This window comes from Mustela nigripes, chromosome 12, assembly GCF_022355385.1.
Source record: "Mustela nigripes isolate SB6536 chromosome 12, MUSNIG.SB6536, whole genome shotgun sequence".
In the NCBI taxonomy this organism is placed as follows: domain Eukaryota; kingdom Metazoa; phylum Chordata; class Mammalia; order Carnivora; family Mustelidae; genus Mustela; species Mustela nigripes.
Genome location: NC_081568.1, coordinates 27,590,403 through 27,606,871, shown reverse-complemented (window position 1 = coordinate 27,606,871; position 16,469 = coordinate 27,590,403). Strand labels below are relative to the sequence as shown.

Genomic DNA, 16,469 nt, shown 5'->3' with positions numbered 1-16,469 from the left:
TATATATATATATATATATATATATATATATATCTATCTATCTATCTATCTCCTGGAACCAGGCTTTCTTTGCATCTTGCTCTGCACAATCAATAAATTTTAGTCATTACTATAATTATGTAAGACACCTGCATTTTCTTCTACCTGCTTTCAGAAGAAAAGGCATGTCTAGTTCTTTCTTAAGATACCTCCTCCTCCACCTGGACCATCGGCTGCATCCTCCTTTCTTTCCCAGAGGACTTGGCTCCCACACCAGTCATCTCCTGCCCCTGGTTCTTTTTCTCAACTGGCCAGCTGTCCCACTTTCTATACCCATAGAGGAAACAAAGAACGGCACCCTGCTCGTGTGCTTCTCTCCTGCAGCCACTGTTCTCTTCTCGTCTCTTTCACCTCCACATTCCCTCTATGCTCTACGCTTCTATTCCGTCTCTGCTCCCATCTGCCTCATCTCAATTTACTCTTCAACTCTGAACATTCCACACTACTCCACTGAAATATTTTTCTCTCCTAAGAATGGAAGCTCTAAACAGGTGGGGACTTTTCTTGTGTTGATTGTAGTGGAATTGCCTGACATAAAATAGGAGCCCAATTAATATTGTTCAATGAATGAATGGTTGACTCTGGGAGGTCACCATGGCCAACATTAAACACAATGGTTTATTGTTGGCTTCAATTACACAACTCTTACAACTCTTGTTCCTGTTGACTGTTTTACACTTCACAAAGAATTTTCTTGTGAATTGTTTCCTTAAAATTATATACATATTTAAAAAAAAAAAAGCCTAACTCTGAGGCAGGTAGAGATAATCAATCTTATTGATTATCAATAAGATAATCAATCTTATTGATTATTAGCTGCTGGGAAAATGGAGGTTAAGAGTATTCCAAGGATTGGCCCAAAGTTACTCAGCTTTGCAAGTGAAGGGGGCAGAAGGCAAGACCAAGTTCTTTGGTTGTAACCTTATTCTAATTTCCAGCTCTCTTGGGTGCTGAGCTCCTTCTGCCATCAGGCTCGTAAGATTGTCTGCTAAGAATAGACAAATACAAAAGTGGAGATGGCCCTCACATCTAATTATGTCACTGTGTCTTCAGAAGTTCAATTTAAACATTTAATTATTTCCATTTCTATTTAATGCATTGGGTCAGTGCAACACTCCCCATTATCCTAGAGGCCTGGAAAAGTTAATGTACTTCTTTTTTTTTTTTTCTTTCAATATAATTTTTTATTTTTTATAAACATATATTTTTATCTCCAGGGGTACTTCTTTTGCCATAAGGAAACAGCAACAGGAACTGGAGAGAATTGTCAACTAAAAAGTTGTATCAACTAATCAAAACACAATGAATATTTGCAATGTTGAAAGCATTCTATCAGGCATATTCCTTGAATTTGAGGGACTAAAAATCTTGTGAGGCCGTATGACATATTAATCATGAAAGCTGGCAACAGTATGAGCAGCAGGAGGCTATCACTAGAGAGTGGAAACTACCCATGCCCTAGGAGTTCCACAGGAAAAATCCATTTGTGTTGGGAAGGCTGCACAGCAGAGGATGGAGAAGAGTTTGTGGGAAGGAGCGAGATGAAAAGTGTGAGCTTAGGTGAAAGGGAGAGAAAAGCAGAAATGTATAAGAGCTATTCAAGGACAGGTTGGGGATCAGTGAAGAAAAAACTAAGACTCAAGATGCCTGGTGTCTCAGTTGGTTAAGCGTTTGCCTTTAGCTCAGGTCATGATCTCAGGGTCCTGAGATAGAGTCCCAGATCGGGCTCCTTGCTCAGCAGGGAGCCTACTTCTACCTCTGCTTGTGTGCTCTCTCTCTCTCTCTCTCTCTCTCTCTCTGACAAAAAATAAATAAATAAATAAAATCCTCTTAAAAAAAAAAAAGAAAGAAAAAAAAGACTTTAAGCTGAGGACTCTGAAGAAACAGAGAAAGACAGATTGAGACCATTGAGTGAAAGATTTTGAATGTCAGTCCAGTAAAATGGCAGGCTTCTGAGCAAAAGGGCCGAGTGCAACTGGAATTTAGGAAAGATTCATCTAGCCTTTGATTGTCCTCTGGTGGAAAGCTAGAAGACCGGGAGACGTGTTAGATACGTTGCTGCAGTGTTCACGCAGGGATCTGAGCAGACATGACAGGGCCAGAAATGGAAAGAGAGGAGCAAGGCATAAAAACACTGCAAATTAGGAACATACAGAATTTGATAAACTGTTGGTAATGTAGATAGGAAGGAGGGAGACATCAAAAATGATAAATGAATTGAAAACATTAATATAAAACAAAATCCAAGTATGACCAAGAACATACATAAGGGACATAGCTACCCAATGGTGCTTCTTTGAGCAGCCAATGTCACTGTCATTTTACTTTCCCAAGTCTTACATTGTGATACGTTTATGTTTCTCTGTGTACTTACGTCTCGAAAAGCCTCACTTTTCATACTTTGCTGTCTGATGTTTGCCGGGGGTTGTATGGATTGTATTTCCACTCCAGTCAGTCCACTTTTCTTCTTTTTCTGAAGAACAATGTACAACTGATACAAAAGTTTGGTTGCCGCCCCAGGCTTTTCCGTGATGATGTTGTGGGCCACGTTCTGATCAAACTGCACACCCAGAAGGTGAAGCGTTGGCTCCAAGCGAGAAAAATTATTGAGTTTGGCATTTGAAACTCTAGGCATTAAAACAGTTTCCAAATTAGACACTGGCACTGAATTAGAGACAACAAATATCAGAGGCATTGCCATGATCTAATATTATGAATTATTGCATATTCTTTTCCTATACCACTCCTCTCTAAAACCACTCAATCATGTAACTACATTGAGATATTCTATTTGCCCTGAACTCCTCCCATTTATTTCTCTGGAATGGTATATCTAAAGCTGATTTTGTACATTTTTCTGCTTAAATGCATGCTAGGATTTTTACAAGAGGTCAAAACAAAAACAGAAAACTAAGTGCTTTCTTCTACACGGAAAAACAACTATGGTTTTGAAAAATATTTTACTCAGAAGGAAAAACTATAATTTAAATTTCCATATTGTTAAATGACATTATTACAGGAGTCTGAAAATAGCCCTAAATGTTGCACTGATGACTTTAACAGTGATCGTCCCAGGCACCATCAGAAATATTTCATTAAATGATATTAGCTATGCAATCACACTAATTATATCATCTTCACTTAAATGTTATATTACTACTTTTATCAGTAAAGACTTTCTAATTTTAAGTTAATGCTGAGTCACCTATGAACTTTTAATATGTTTATTAAACTTACAAAGATGAATAGGGTGCAGCCCCTACCCTTGCGGGGTTCACAGCAGGAAAAACAGATGAGTAAACAAGTAAACAAGAAGCGGTAAATTGAGGTCCGTGTTAGAATACAGGTCTCAAATAATCTAGGGCTGTTAATAAGCCTATGAATCCAGTGACAGAAGGATAATGTTGGGGGCATTTTCAATTCCTGTGCCTTTCCATGTTCCAACTAGAAACAAATACCAATTTTAACCACTGGCCTATGTCCTCCTTACTTTAACTTCCTAACATTCAGTCACATTCTTTCATGGAAAAAAAATATACTGAATATACTCATATATAAATGAAAGTCCTACCCTTCCCCCTCCAAAAAAATAAAAGCAAAAACAAAACGATACCTTAGAAAAGAGGGGTTGGGCACATATTGGGCACCCTGATAACAGGGTTATTCATTCAGTAACTTCATTTTGGACTATAAAATTATTTGGGGATGATACAATGATCTTCATGTACCTCAGTTAAGTTTTTAGAAGTTTATAGTGATTGATTCACACTTAAAATTTATATACTGTTGATAGTATCCTGTTTCTCCAGAGGTTACTGTTTTTGTTTTTTGTTTTATGTCACAGATACCACTGAAAATTTGATGAGAGCCATGGCACCTGTTCCACAGGAAAGAAAACACATACTCGGGCACAGACATGAAATGTGTATGCCTTTTCAGATGTTTGTGAGCCTTCTAAAATGTAGCCTAAAAGTGCCCATTCACTGCAAATTAAAAAACCCATGGTGCAAAAGGAGATGAGCCTGAGGGACTCTATGAATGATTTCTAAATAGGAATGAGGAGTCAATATCATGGGAAGGCCAATGTCAACAAAAACAGAGATGCAACAACTTAAATTCCTCTTCCAGGTATATGGGGTCATTTACTGTCTTATTTCCTCTGTTGACTATTATTGTTTTAACAGAAATATTTGGTAATGTGTACCTGGCATATCAAACTATATCAATAAGCTTTGAATACAATATTTTAAATTAATAAAAAAGAAGCAGGTCACAGAGGTCATGAGAAGAAATAATGAATGCTACAGGAAATCTCACAACAAGAGTAAACATTTTTTAGGTCTTCTTGTGTCCAGGTTTGAAGTTTGTTCCTGCACAAGTAACCTTAAAGTGTGATGTAACACACACCTGCCTAAAACGAGGCAGGTGAAGCAGACCATGTTTGAAAAGTACGACTCTAAAAGGCCAGTGAGATCCATGACTTGTGCTTGCCTTCCCTGGACCCACCCAGTCTCACTCTGCCATCACAGTGACTCTTCCACGCCCTCCTATCCTCAAAGTCCCATGTCTTGTGCACCACACATATTTGGACAGATGGCCAGAGAGGCACTCGTCAGAGCTTTGTCCTGGGTCATAACCTAGGGCTACAGAGATGAGGGGCATCAAAATTCGTGGGGGGAAAATCCAAAAGCAAACAGTATCCATTTCCAGAAGTTATCAGAACTGAGCCCAGCACCCAGTAAGAATGGAGAATGTAGGGCTGTATCCCATAACCATAAGACCAAAAGCTGAGCTAAAATCATGAGTCAGACGCTTAACTGACTGAGTCATGTAGGTGCTCCCATTCTTAGGATTTTTAAAATTATCTTAAGTATCTGATACCCATAGTTCCTATTTGCCCAGAGATTACCTATCTTCTCTCCTCCTTGTCACCTGATGAGGGAACACAACTTACAAGGTTAGTAGAAGCTGTTCCCCCAGGAATATCCATGCTCCTTTACTTTTTATTATTTTATCCTATTAATCTCTAAGGCAAATAGATTCAGTTACAAGCAACACTTATATTTTAGACTAAAAAAATTTTTTTTTGACAAAATCCCCAAATCATGAGCCCAGTGTTACCTATCTGCCTAAAGAAATAGGTTTGACAAAGAAGGATCCTTTTCCCCACAAAGTACACTTCTACAAAAGTCATATCCATGAATATACTGATCCTTCTTTAAAAGACCCTGTGCCCTGGGAAAAATAATATCTTGTTCCGAGAATTCAGGATGGATGGAACTTGGTTGTCAGAACAAGTAGGTCCCTCTTCTCACATTAAGGAATGCAGTGACTCTCAGTGGCATAAAGTTAGCTCTTTGCAGTGGGTGAAAAGCAGGGCTGTTATACATGATGCTATTCAGGGCACACCCCTGTCCAAAGGTAGAGCAAGGGTGTGAATCTACCTTCTGCTCAGCCTGTCATGTCTTGTCCCTGATGCGAGGCTATTTCATACAAAAAGGGGTTCCTTTCCTTAGCACAAAGGCCTCTCTGTTCACTGAGACCTGTGTCTTCACAGTTGTGTCCAGCCAGATGAGGTCCCTTTTTCCATTTAACACAAAGGGCCTTTATGACCCTGCTGACATCAGTTTAGTCTATCTGAAATACTACAGACATCATCTGGTCAGAATGGTGCTTTTAAGTCTTCTAAACAGGTATACTTTCTGACATCATTCATTTTTTCAATGAGAAACATAATTGTGTGCGGCTGGGACAATGCTTCAACCTCAGGGAATACACACATAGAAACATACTCCACAACTTTCAAGAACTGTAATTTAAAACAACAGTGAGCTATCACTATACTCCTATGAGAGTGGCCAGAATCCAAAACACTAACAACGCTAAAATGCTGATGAGGATGTGAAGTCACAAGAACTCTCATTCATTCATTGCTGGGAGGAATGTTAAAGGGTACAGCCACTTTGGGAAACAGTTCACTGGTTTCCTCCAAAACTAAACATACTTTTACCATCTGATCCAATAATTGTGACCCTGTTTATTTACCCAAAGGAGATGAAATTTTATGTCCACATAAAACCCGCACATGGATGTTTACAGCAGTTTTATTTATGATTACTAAAACTTGGAAGCAACCAAGATGTCCTTCAGCAGGTGAATGGATAAATCAACTGTGGTCCATCCAGACAATGAAAAACTATTCAGTGCTAAAAAGAAATGAGCTACCAAGCCATGAGAAGATATGGAGGAAACTTAAATGCATATTTCTAAGTGAAAGAAGCCATAAGTTCCAGCTATATGACATTCTGCAAGAGGCAAAACTATAAAGATAACAACAACAAAAAAAAATCAGTAGTTGCCAGGGTTGGGGTAAGGGAGGATGACTGACAGAGCATAGAGGATTTGGGCGGTGCAAATACTATGTATAGATACTACAATGGTAGATACAAGTCATTCTACATTTGTCCAAACCCATAGAATGTACAACTCTAAGAATGAACCCAAATGTAAACTATTTACTTTGAGTGAACACGTATCATTATAGGTTCATCAGCAGTCATAAATGCACCCTCTGGTTGGGGAGTGGATACTAAGGAGGCTATGTATGTGTCAGAGGAGGGAGTTAATAGGTAATCTCTGTCCCTTCTTCTCAATTTTTCTATCAATCTGAAACTGCTTTAAAAAGTAAAATTTAAGGGCGCCTGGGTGGCTCAAGTGGTTAAGCAACTGCCTTCATTCAGCTCAGGTCATGATCCCTGGGTCCTGGGATCAAGTCCCACATCCAGCTCCCTACTTAGCAGAGAGCCTGCTTTTCCCACTCACTCTCTCTCTGCCTACTTGTGCTCTCACTCTATCTCATTCTCTCTCTCTCAGATAAATAAATAAAATCTTTAAAAAAAGTAAAATTTAAAAGAAAATAGGCAAGGATTGTATAACATTTCACCAGTGAAGCAAAACAAATGACTGATAAGCACATGAAAAGAGGCTCACCATCATTACTCATTAGGGAAATGCAAATCAAAATCACAAAGAGATACTGCTTAATACTGACTAGACAACAATAATCAAAAAGACCCTAACAAGCATTGATGATCATGTGGAAAAACCGAAACCTTCATATGTTACTAGCGTAACTGTAAATGATAACGGGCATTTTGCAAAGCAATTCAGGTGTTGCTCAAAATTGTAAACATACATAATGTAACCGAACAACTTCACTCCTAGGTGAATTTCACACCCAAGAGGAATGAGAACATTTCCACATGAAAACACAATGGTCATAGTAGCACTGTTCAGAATAACTGATGACTCGTATCCACCAATTAATGAATTAATAAGTGAAATGTGATATATCCAATTGAAATCATTTATCAAATAAGTAGGAATTAAGAAGTAATGATACAAACTATAACATTGATAAACCTTGAAAACAGTGTCCTAAGTGGAAGGAGCCAATCACAAAATACACATATTATATGATCCCACTAATATGAAATGCGTAAAATAGGCAAATCCATAGGGACAGAAAATAGATAAGTGGGTACCAGGGGCCAGGTGGTTAGTGGTCATGGTTGTGAATACACTAAATATGTAAATATGCTTAAAACCACTGAATTATATGCCTTAAACTGGTAAATGACCATCTATGAATTAGATCTCAGCATAGTTGCTACAAACAAAAAATATTACAGGGTTTTGTCTTGTTATGTTTTTTTTTTTTGTTGTTTTGTTTTGTTTTTGCCAGGATACTATAAGTTGCTTCATTTCCCTTAAAAGAAAGAAGAAATAATTAACAAAATTGTAGCTCACTATCCCTTAACTTTGGAAGCTAAAACCATTCAAATGCCAAAGGAATTGACCCTTTTTAAGAAAGAATTTATCTCACTAACCTGCTTTCTGAAAATTCTGAAAAATCACCCTGAAGTTCAAACTTGTGCAGAATTTCTCCAATTAGATAACCATTGGAAAAAGCCTTTGCAAATGACTTGGGACCTGAATTTTGAAACATAAAGATAAAAAAGTAAATTATAGTGTTCTATATAAAGCACAATTATTTTCATTATATATGCATAGAGTGAAACTCCATAACTTAACTTGAACTCAAAATGCCATGAAAATACTTCTAGAAACACCTTTTAATAATCAATAAGACTGAAGTTTAACAGATAATATGTTATAAAGATTCTTAAATATATAAATCTATACTTGAAGATATATGAAATTTTGAAAGAAACACAACTTTTGACCAAATTAAACAAAATACAACTAATAAAATTTATCTAAACAACCTTAGATCTAAAGTCAAGCCTTCAATTTAATTTACAAAATTATGCTTTAATACGTTAGTTATTAGTACAATCTAGAGATGTTGATAGCATATTCTAGCCAAGTGAGGTGCAAACTAACTTTAATATACTTTAAGACTAAATTTTCACCTTTTTACAACAGAAATTTTACAAAAACCATCTATCTGCACCTCCTCAAAAAAAAAAAAAATTTACTGAACATAACCAGGCTTTCCCTTGATAGTTCCAGGGGTTACTCTGATCTAGTTGTCTCAAGCAGACAGAGATAACCCAGAGGAAAAAAGTTTGGAGCCAGGGACATCTGTGTTGGAATCATGACTCTGCCCCTTACTAGCTGTGCAACCTCTGGCAAGCTGCTTAACCTCCCTGAGTTCCTGTCTCTTCATCTCTATAACAGAGATAACCATATCTATAACTCTCCTGAAGAGCCATTTTAAAGATTAGAGGTAATGTATGAGAATTGCTTCGTACCATGCCTGCTACAGAACAAGCACATAATGGTAGGTACAGAAAAAATGTGTTAATAAAATTTGCTTTTTAAAAAATGTCCTTAGTGGTGGGTCACTTGCATTTTTCTTAAAAAGCAAAGGATATTGGGTTATTTATTATTCAAGGATTATATGCAAAGTTGATACAAAAAATAAATTATGCTATCATAGGACAAAGCTATCATCTCTCAAATGATTTTAAAATCTCCCAAAACCTTCAACATGTTTCTGTCAGGGTCCTTTAGGCAATAGATGTCCAAACACTATATCACTGAAGTATTGCAAGCTCTTTTATACCAGATTATCCAATTTCATCTATTTTACCAGTAATAAGGTGGCTAATAGATTATGAAGAAATAATATCTCTTTCTGATCTGTAGATATGGTACTTGGTGTGTGGTTGCCTGCAGTGGGGGGTGGTGGGCAGTGGTGTTGGTGAGTCACTCCACAAGGCCACTGCCCAGAGGCCTTACTTGGCATTTCACACATTCTCATAAGAATAAAATTCTTGCATATATGATACCAGCCCACAGTTTTGCCCAAAACTCTCCTAATATTTGTTCTCAAAATATTTTATACTCCTAATAATACTGCAATTCTCAGGTTGAATCAAAACATAATAAAGTAGTTAAAAAGGATGTCAACTATGTCCATTGACTCTATCTACTTAGGATGAACTCCAGAACCATTCAGCATCAGAATCTACTGACTGTGTTTCTTGACATCAGATAGTAGTATTATCTGAAGCCACTGAAATCCAAATGGCTCCTTCCATGTCCAAAAGGCAGAGGTGTGCTATCTCCTCCTCCTGAGTCATTGTTTCTTCCTCTTTTCCTCAAAGACCAGACACTATTGGCCACCAGTGCTGTCCTGGTCTTGGTGGCCATTACTGTCCTTACTGTGACACCTGGGCTGCTCTCCATTGTGTCTTGCACTTCTTCTGTCATTGCTTCCTTCTTTCTGGGTTGTTTTGTTTTCCCCTCTTTCCTCTTCTCTAGACCACCCTTATTTTCCTCTCAGCTTTCTGAGGAGCCATTTGACATACTATGGGTACTGTCAGACTATGGGTATCTATTCATAGTCTAAAGACTATTGCTTTGCATTCAGAAGCTGTTGGTCTGCCACCTTAAGGTAGTTCATTCCTCCTCCCTCTGGATTTTGCACTATGCCTGCTCTTCCTTTGACTGAATGCCTTAAGTCTAGCCCATGAATAACCAGGGAATATTTGTATCCCATTCTGTCGCCCTCCATGTAGTAGGCAAAGGGCCTTTAGTAAACGGTTTGTTACACAAAGGTCAAAGAAAAATAAAATAATAATCACTTCCTTTGAAATGCATGACATATTAATAAGGCAATTCTGATATGAGTAAAATAGAGGCATTTGTGGCTATAAAGGTCAAAGAACAGCAAACAGTTATTATCTAATTGTCAAATAGTTTCCTACAGAGGGGGAGGAGTCAAGATGGCAGAGAAGTAACAAGCTGAGATGACATCGGGTAGCAGATCAGCTAGATAGTTTATAAAATCATTCTGAACACCTACAAATCCAACAGGAGATCGAAGAGAAGAAGAGCAACAATTCTAGAAATAGAAAATCGACCACTTTCTGAAAGGTAGGACCAGCGAAGAAGTGAATGCAAAACAATGGGAAGATAGACCACGGGAGGAGGGGCCAGCTCCTGGCAAGCGGCGGAACAACAGAGCACAAAATCAGGACTTTTAAAAGTCTGTTCCACTGAGGGACATCACTCCAGAGGCTACACTGGGGTGAAGCCCATGCGGGGTCTGTGTGGCCCCAGTTCCCGTAGGGTCACAGAAGGATCAGGGGTATCTGAGTGTTGCAGAGTATTAGAGTGGGGAAGCTGGCTACAGAGACAGAGCTGAGCTCTCCACTCAGGGTTACCTTGAACCGTAACCCATGGCACAGGCCACTGCTCTGTGAGTGGGGTCCCCACAAGACCTGGGGAGACCCTCCTGGAAGAGCTCAGGGATCTAAGGGCTTTGGAGACTCCAGGTGGAGCTGTGTGCCAGAAACAGAGATGTTGGTCACAGGCTGGGTGAGCTTGGAGCGTGGCTGGAGGCCAGGGACATGGGAGTGATTGAGCACTTTTCTCTGAGGGCACACTGAGGAGTGGGACCTTGAGCTCTTGGCTCCTCCAGGCCAGAGATTGGGAGGCCCCATTTTCATTCCCATCCTCGGGAACTCTACAGAAGGCGTTCAGGGAACAAAAGCTCCTGAAAGTGGAACCCAAAGGGATTACTTAGCCCAGCCCCAGGTAAGGGTGGTGCAATTCCACCTCGGGCAAAGACACTTGAGAATCACTACAACAGGTCCCTCTCCCAGAAAATCAACAAGAAATCCAGCCAAGACCAAGTTCACTTACCAAGGAGAACAGTGGAATTCCAGAGGAGGAGAAAGCAAAGCATGGAATTAATGGCTTTCTCCCCATGATTCTTTAGCCTTGCAGTTAATTAATTTTTTTAATTGTATTTTTTCCATCTGCTATTTTTTTTAACTTTTACCCTTTCCTCTTTTAACGTTTTTTAACTAGTTTATCTTAACAATACCTTTCATAAAAAAATAATCTTTTTTTGCACCTTCATTATTATAGTCATATTTTATCCTTCATTGTATCTAACTTTATTTTTTTGTATACACATAGGGTTTTTTCTTCTAAAAAATGTGGGGGTACAACTTCTTCTAATAGATCAAAATATACCCTAAATCTAGCTCCGGGCTGTTCTAGTCTGCAGCCCGAGCAAATTCTCTCCACTTTCTTTTTCTTTATTTTCCCAAACAACTTACTTTATCAACTCCTTTTTTAGAAATTTAATTTTTTTTTTCATCTTTATAGGCATATTCCATCCATTCATTGTGTTTACCCATATATATGTTTTTCATTCTTTAAATTTTGGTCTTCTAAGAGACCAAAATACTCCCAAAATTAAGTGGGTGACCCTGTTATAGCCACCAGTCTAATATATATATATATATATTCTTTTTTGTTGTTGTCTTGTTTTCTTTTTCTAATTTTTTTTCCTGAACTTCTTTTTAACCCCTTTCTCCCCCCAACAACTTAGGGTCTCTTCTGATTTGGTTAAAGCACATTTTCCTGGGGTCTTTGCCACCCTTTTAGTATTTTATTTGCTCCTTCATATATTCTTACCTGGACAAAATGACAAGGCAGAAAAACTCACCACAAAAAAAAAAAATAAAAAAAAAAAAAAAAAAAAGGAACAGAGGCAATACCAAAGGCTAGGGACCTAATCAATATGGACATTGGTATTATGTCAGATCTAGAGTTCAGAATGACAATTCTCAAGGTTCTAGCTGGGCTCAAAAAAGGCATGGAAGATACTAGAGAAACCCTCTCCAGAGAGAACAAAGCCCTTTCTGGAAGCCCTTTCTGGAGAAATAAAAGAAAAAATCTAACCAAGTTGAAATCAAAAAAGCTATTAATGAGGTGCAATAAAAAATGGAGGCTCTTACTGCTAGGATAAGTGAGGCAGAAGAAAGAATTAGTGATATAGAAGACTAAATGACAGAGAATAAAGAAGCTGAGCAAAAGAGAGACAAACAATTACTGGACCACAAGGGGAGAATTTGAGAGATAAGTGACACCATAAGACGAAACAGCATTAGAATAATTGGGATTCCAGAAGAAGAAGAAAGAGAGAGGGGAGCAGAAGGTATATTGGAGAGAATTATTGTAGAGAATTTTCCTAATATGGCAAAGGGAACAAGCATCAAAATCCAGGAGGTGCAGAGAACCCCCCCCCTCAAAATCAATAAGAATAAGTCCACACACTGTCACCTAATAGTAAAATTTACAAGTCTTAGTGACAAAGAGAAAATCCTGAAAGCAGCCCGAGAAAAGAAGTCTATAACATACAATGGTAAAAATACTAGATTGGCAGCAGACTTATCCACAGAGACCTGGCAGCCCAGAAAGAATGGGCAAGATATATTCAAAGCACTAAACGAGACAAACATGCAGCCAAGAACACTATATCCAGCTAGGCTATCACTGAAATTAGAAGGAGAGATATAAAGCTTCCAGGACAAACAAAAACCTGAAAGAATTTGCAAACACCAAACCAGCTCTACAGGAAATATTGAAAGGGGTCCTCTAAGCAAAAAGAGAGCCTAAAAGTAGTAGATCAGGAAGGAACAGAGACAATATACAGTAACAGTCACTGTACAGGAAGTACAATGGCACTAAATTCGTATCTCTCAATAGTTACCCTGAATGTAAATGGGCTACATGTCCCAGTCAAGACACAGGGTAAAAGAATGGGTAAAAAAACAAAACCCATCAATATGCTGCCTATAAGAAACTCATTTTAGAGCCAAAGACACCTCCAGATTTAAAGTGAGGGGGTGGTAAACAATTTACCATGCTAATGGACACCAGAAGAAAGCTGGGGTGGCAATCCTTACATCCCATCAATTAGATTTTAAGTCAAAGATTATAATAAGAGATGAAGAAGGACACTATATCATACTCAAAGGGTCTGTCCAACAAGAAGACCTAACAATTTTAAATATCTATACCCCTAACATGGGAACAGCCAACTATATAAACCAGTTAATAACAAAATCAAAGAGCACATCAATAATGATACAATAACAGTAGGGGACTGTTAAAAGTTGATCTAAGCAAAAGATCAACAATGAAATAAAGGCCTTAAATGACACACCGGACCAGATGGACATCACAGATATATTCAGAACATTTCATCCCAAAGCAACAGAATACACATTCTTCTCTAGTGCACATGGAACATTCTCCAGAATAGATCACATCCGGGGTCATAAATCAGATCTCAAGTGGTATCAAAAGATTGGGCTCATTCCCTGCATATTTTCAGACCACAATGCTCTGAAGCTAGAACTCAATCACAAGAGGAAATTTGTAAGAACCCAAATACATGGAGACTAAATAGTATCCTTCTAAAGAATGAATGGGTCAACCCGGAAATTAAAGAAGAATTGAAAAAATTCATGGAAACAAATGATAATGAAAACACAATGGTTCAAAATCTGTGGGACACGGCAAAGGCAATCCTGAGAGGAAAATGCATAGTGATACAAGCCTTTCTCAAGAAACAAGAAAGGTCTCAAATAACACAACCTAACCCTACACCTAAAGAAGCTGGAGAAAGAACTACAAAGAAAGCCTAAACCCAGCAGGAGAAGAGAAATAATAAAGATCAGAGCAGAAATCAATGAAATAGAAACAAACAAAAGAAAAAAAATAGAACAAATCAACAAAACTAGAAGCTGGTTCTTTGAAAGAATTAATAAGATAGATAAACCCCTGGCCAGACTTATCAAAAAGAAAAGAGAAAGGACCCAAATACATAAAATCATGAATGAAAGAGGAGAGATCACATACCAAAGAAATACCAAAGAAATACAATTATAAGAACATACTAAAGAAATACCAAAGAAATACAAAAAATTATAAGAACATACTATGAGCCACTATATGCCAACAAATTTGACAATCTGGAAGAAATGGATGCATACCTAGAGACATATAAACTACCACAACTGAACCAGGAAGAAATAGAAAACCTGAACAGACCCATAGCCAGTAAGGAGATTGAAATAGTCATCAAAAATCTCCAAACAAACAAAAGCCCAGGGCTCGATGGCTTCCCAGGGGAATTCTACCAAACATTTAAAGAACAATTAATTCCTATTCTCCTGAAACTGTTCCAAAAAATAGAAATGGAAGGAAAACTTCCAAATTTATGGGATTTTATGAGGCCAGCATCACCTTGATCCCAAAACTAGACAAGGATCCCATCAAAAGAGAGAATTACAGGGGTGCCTGGGTGGCTCAGTGGGTTAAGCCTCTGCCTTCCGCTCACGTCATGATCTCAGGGTCCTGGGATTGAGCCCCATATCGGGCTCTCTGCTCAGCAGGGAGCCTGCTTTCCTCCCTCTCTCTCTGCCTGCCTCTCTGCTTACTTGTGATCTCTGTCTGTCAAATGAATAAATAAAATCTTAAAAAAAAAAAAAAAAGAGAGAGGGAGAATTACAGGCCAATATCCTTGATGAGACAGATGTGAAAATTCTCACCAAAATACTAGCCAATAGGATTCAACAGTACATTAAAAGGATTATTCACCATGACCAAGTGGGATTTATTCCAGGGCTGCAAGGTTGGTTCAACATCCACAAATCAATCAATGTCATACAATACATTAATAAAAGAAAGAAAAAGAACCATATGATACCCTCAATAGATGCTGAAAAAGCATTTGACAAAGTACAGCATTCCTTCCTGATCAAAACTCTTCAAAGTATAGGGATAGAAGGGACATACCTCAATATTATCAAAGCCATCTATGAAAAACCCACCACAAATATCATTCTCAATGGAGAAAAACTGAAAGCTTTTCCGCTAAGGTCAGGAACATGGCAGGGATGTCCATTATCACCGCTGCTATTCAACATAGTACTAGAAGTCCTAGCCTCAGCAATTAGACAACAAAAGGAAACTTAAGGCATCCAAATTAGCAAAGACCACTATCACACTGCAAACTATCACTCTTTGCAGATGATATGATACTATATGTGGAAAACTCAAAAGACTCCACTCTGAAACTGCTAGAACTTGTACAGGAATTCAGTAAAGTGTCAGGATATAAAATCAATGCACAGAAATCCATTGCATTTCTTTACACCAACAACAAGACAGAAGAAAGAGAAATTAAGGAGTCCATCCCAATTACAATTGCACCCCAAACCATAAGATACTTAGGAATAAACCTAACCAAAGAGGCAAAGAATCTATACTCAGAAAATTATAAAGTACTCATGAAAGAAATTGAGGAAGACACAAAGAAATGGAAAAATGCTCCATGTTCCTGGGTTGGAAGAACAAATATTGTGAAAATGTCTATGCTACCTAAAGCAATCTAAACATTTAATGCAATCCCTATCAAAATCCTATCCATTTTTTCAAAGAAATGGAACAAATAATCCTAAAATTTATATGAAACCAGAAAAGACTTCAAATAGCCAAAAGAATATTGAAAAAGATAGCCAAAGTTGGTGGCATCACAATTCCAGACTTCAAGCCTTATTACAAAGCTGTCAACATCAAGACAGCATAGTACTGGCACAAAAACAGACACATAGATCAATGGAACAGAATAGAGAGCCCAGAAATAGACTCTCAACTCTATGGTCAACTAATTTTCGACAAAGCAGGAAGGAACGTCCAATGGAAAAAAGACAGTCTCTTCAACAAATGGTGTTGGGAAAATTGGACAGCCACATGCAGAAAAATGAAATTGGACCATTTCCTTACACCACACATGAAAATAGACTCAAAATGGATGAAGGACCTCAATGTGAGAAAGGAATCCATCAAAATCCTTGAGGAGAACACAGGCAGCAACCTCTTCAACCTCAGCTGCAGCAACTTTGTCCTAGGAACATCGCCAAAGGCATGAGAAGCAAGGACAAAAATGAACTATTGGGATTTCATTAAGATCGAAAGCTTTTGTACAGCAAAGGAAAGAGTTCACAAAACCAAAAGGCAACTGACAGAATGGGAGAAGATATTTGCAAACTACATATCAGATAAAGGGCTAGTATCCAAAATCTATAAATAGC

General features: G+C 38.0%; 1 protein-coding gene across 1 annotated transcript in view; it reads right to left on the bottom strand.

Annotated features, from left to right (window-relative positions):
- Positions 1 to 16,469, bottom strand: part of SPEF2 (sperm flagellar 2) — a 173,060-nt gene that overhangs the window by 142,379 nt on the left and 14,212 nt on the right. Inside the window, exons 3-4 of the mRNA XM_059416314.1 lie at positions 7,929 to 8,031; positions 2,414 to 2,666 (exon numbers count right to left, since the gene is read on the bottom strand). Of these exons, the coding sequence (XP_059272297.1) occupies positions 2,414 to 2,666; positions 7,929 to 8,031 (356 nt within the window). The remainder of the gene's footprint in view (positions 1 to 2,413; positions 2,667 to 7,928; positions 8,032 to 16,469) is intronic.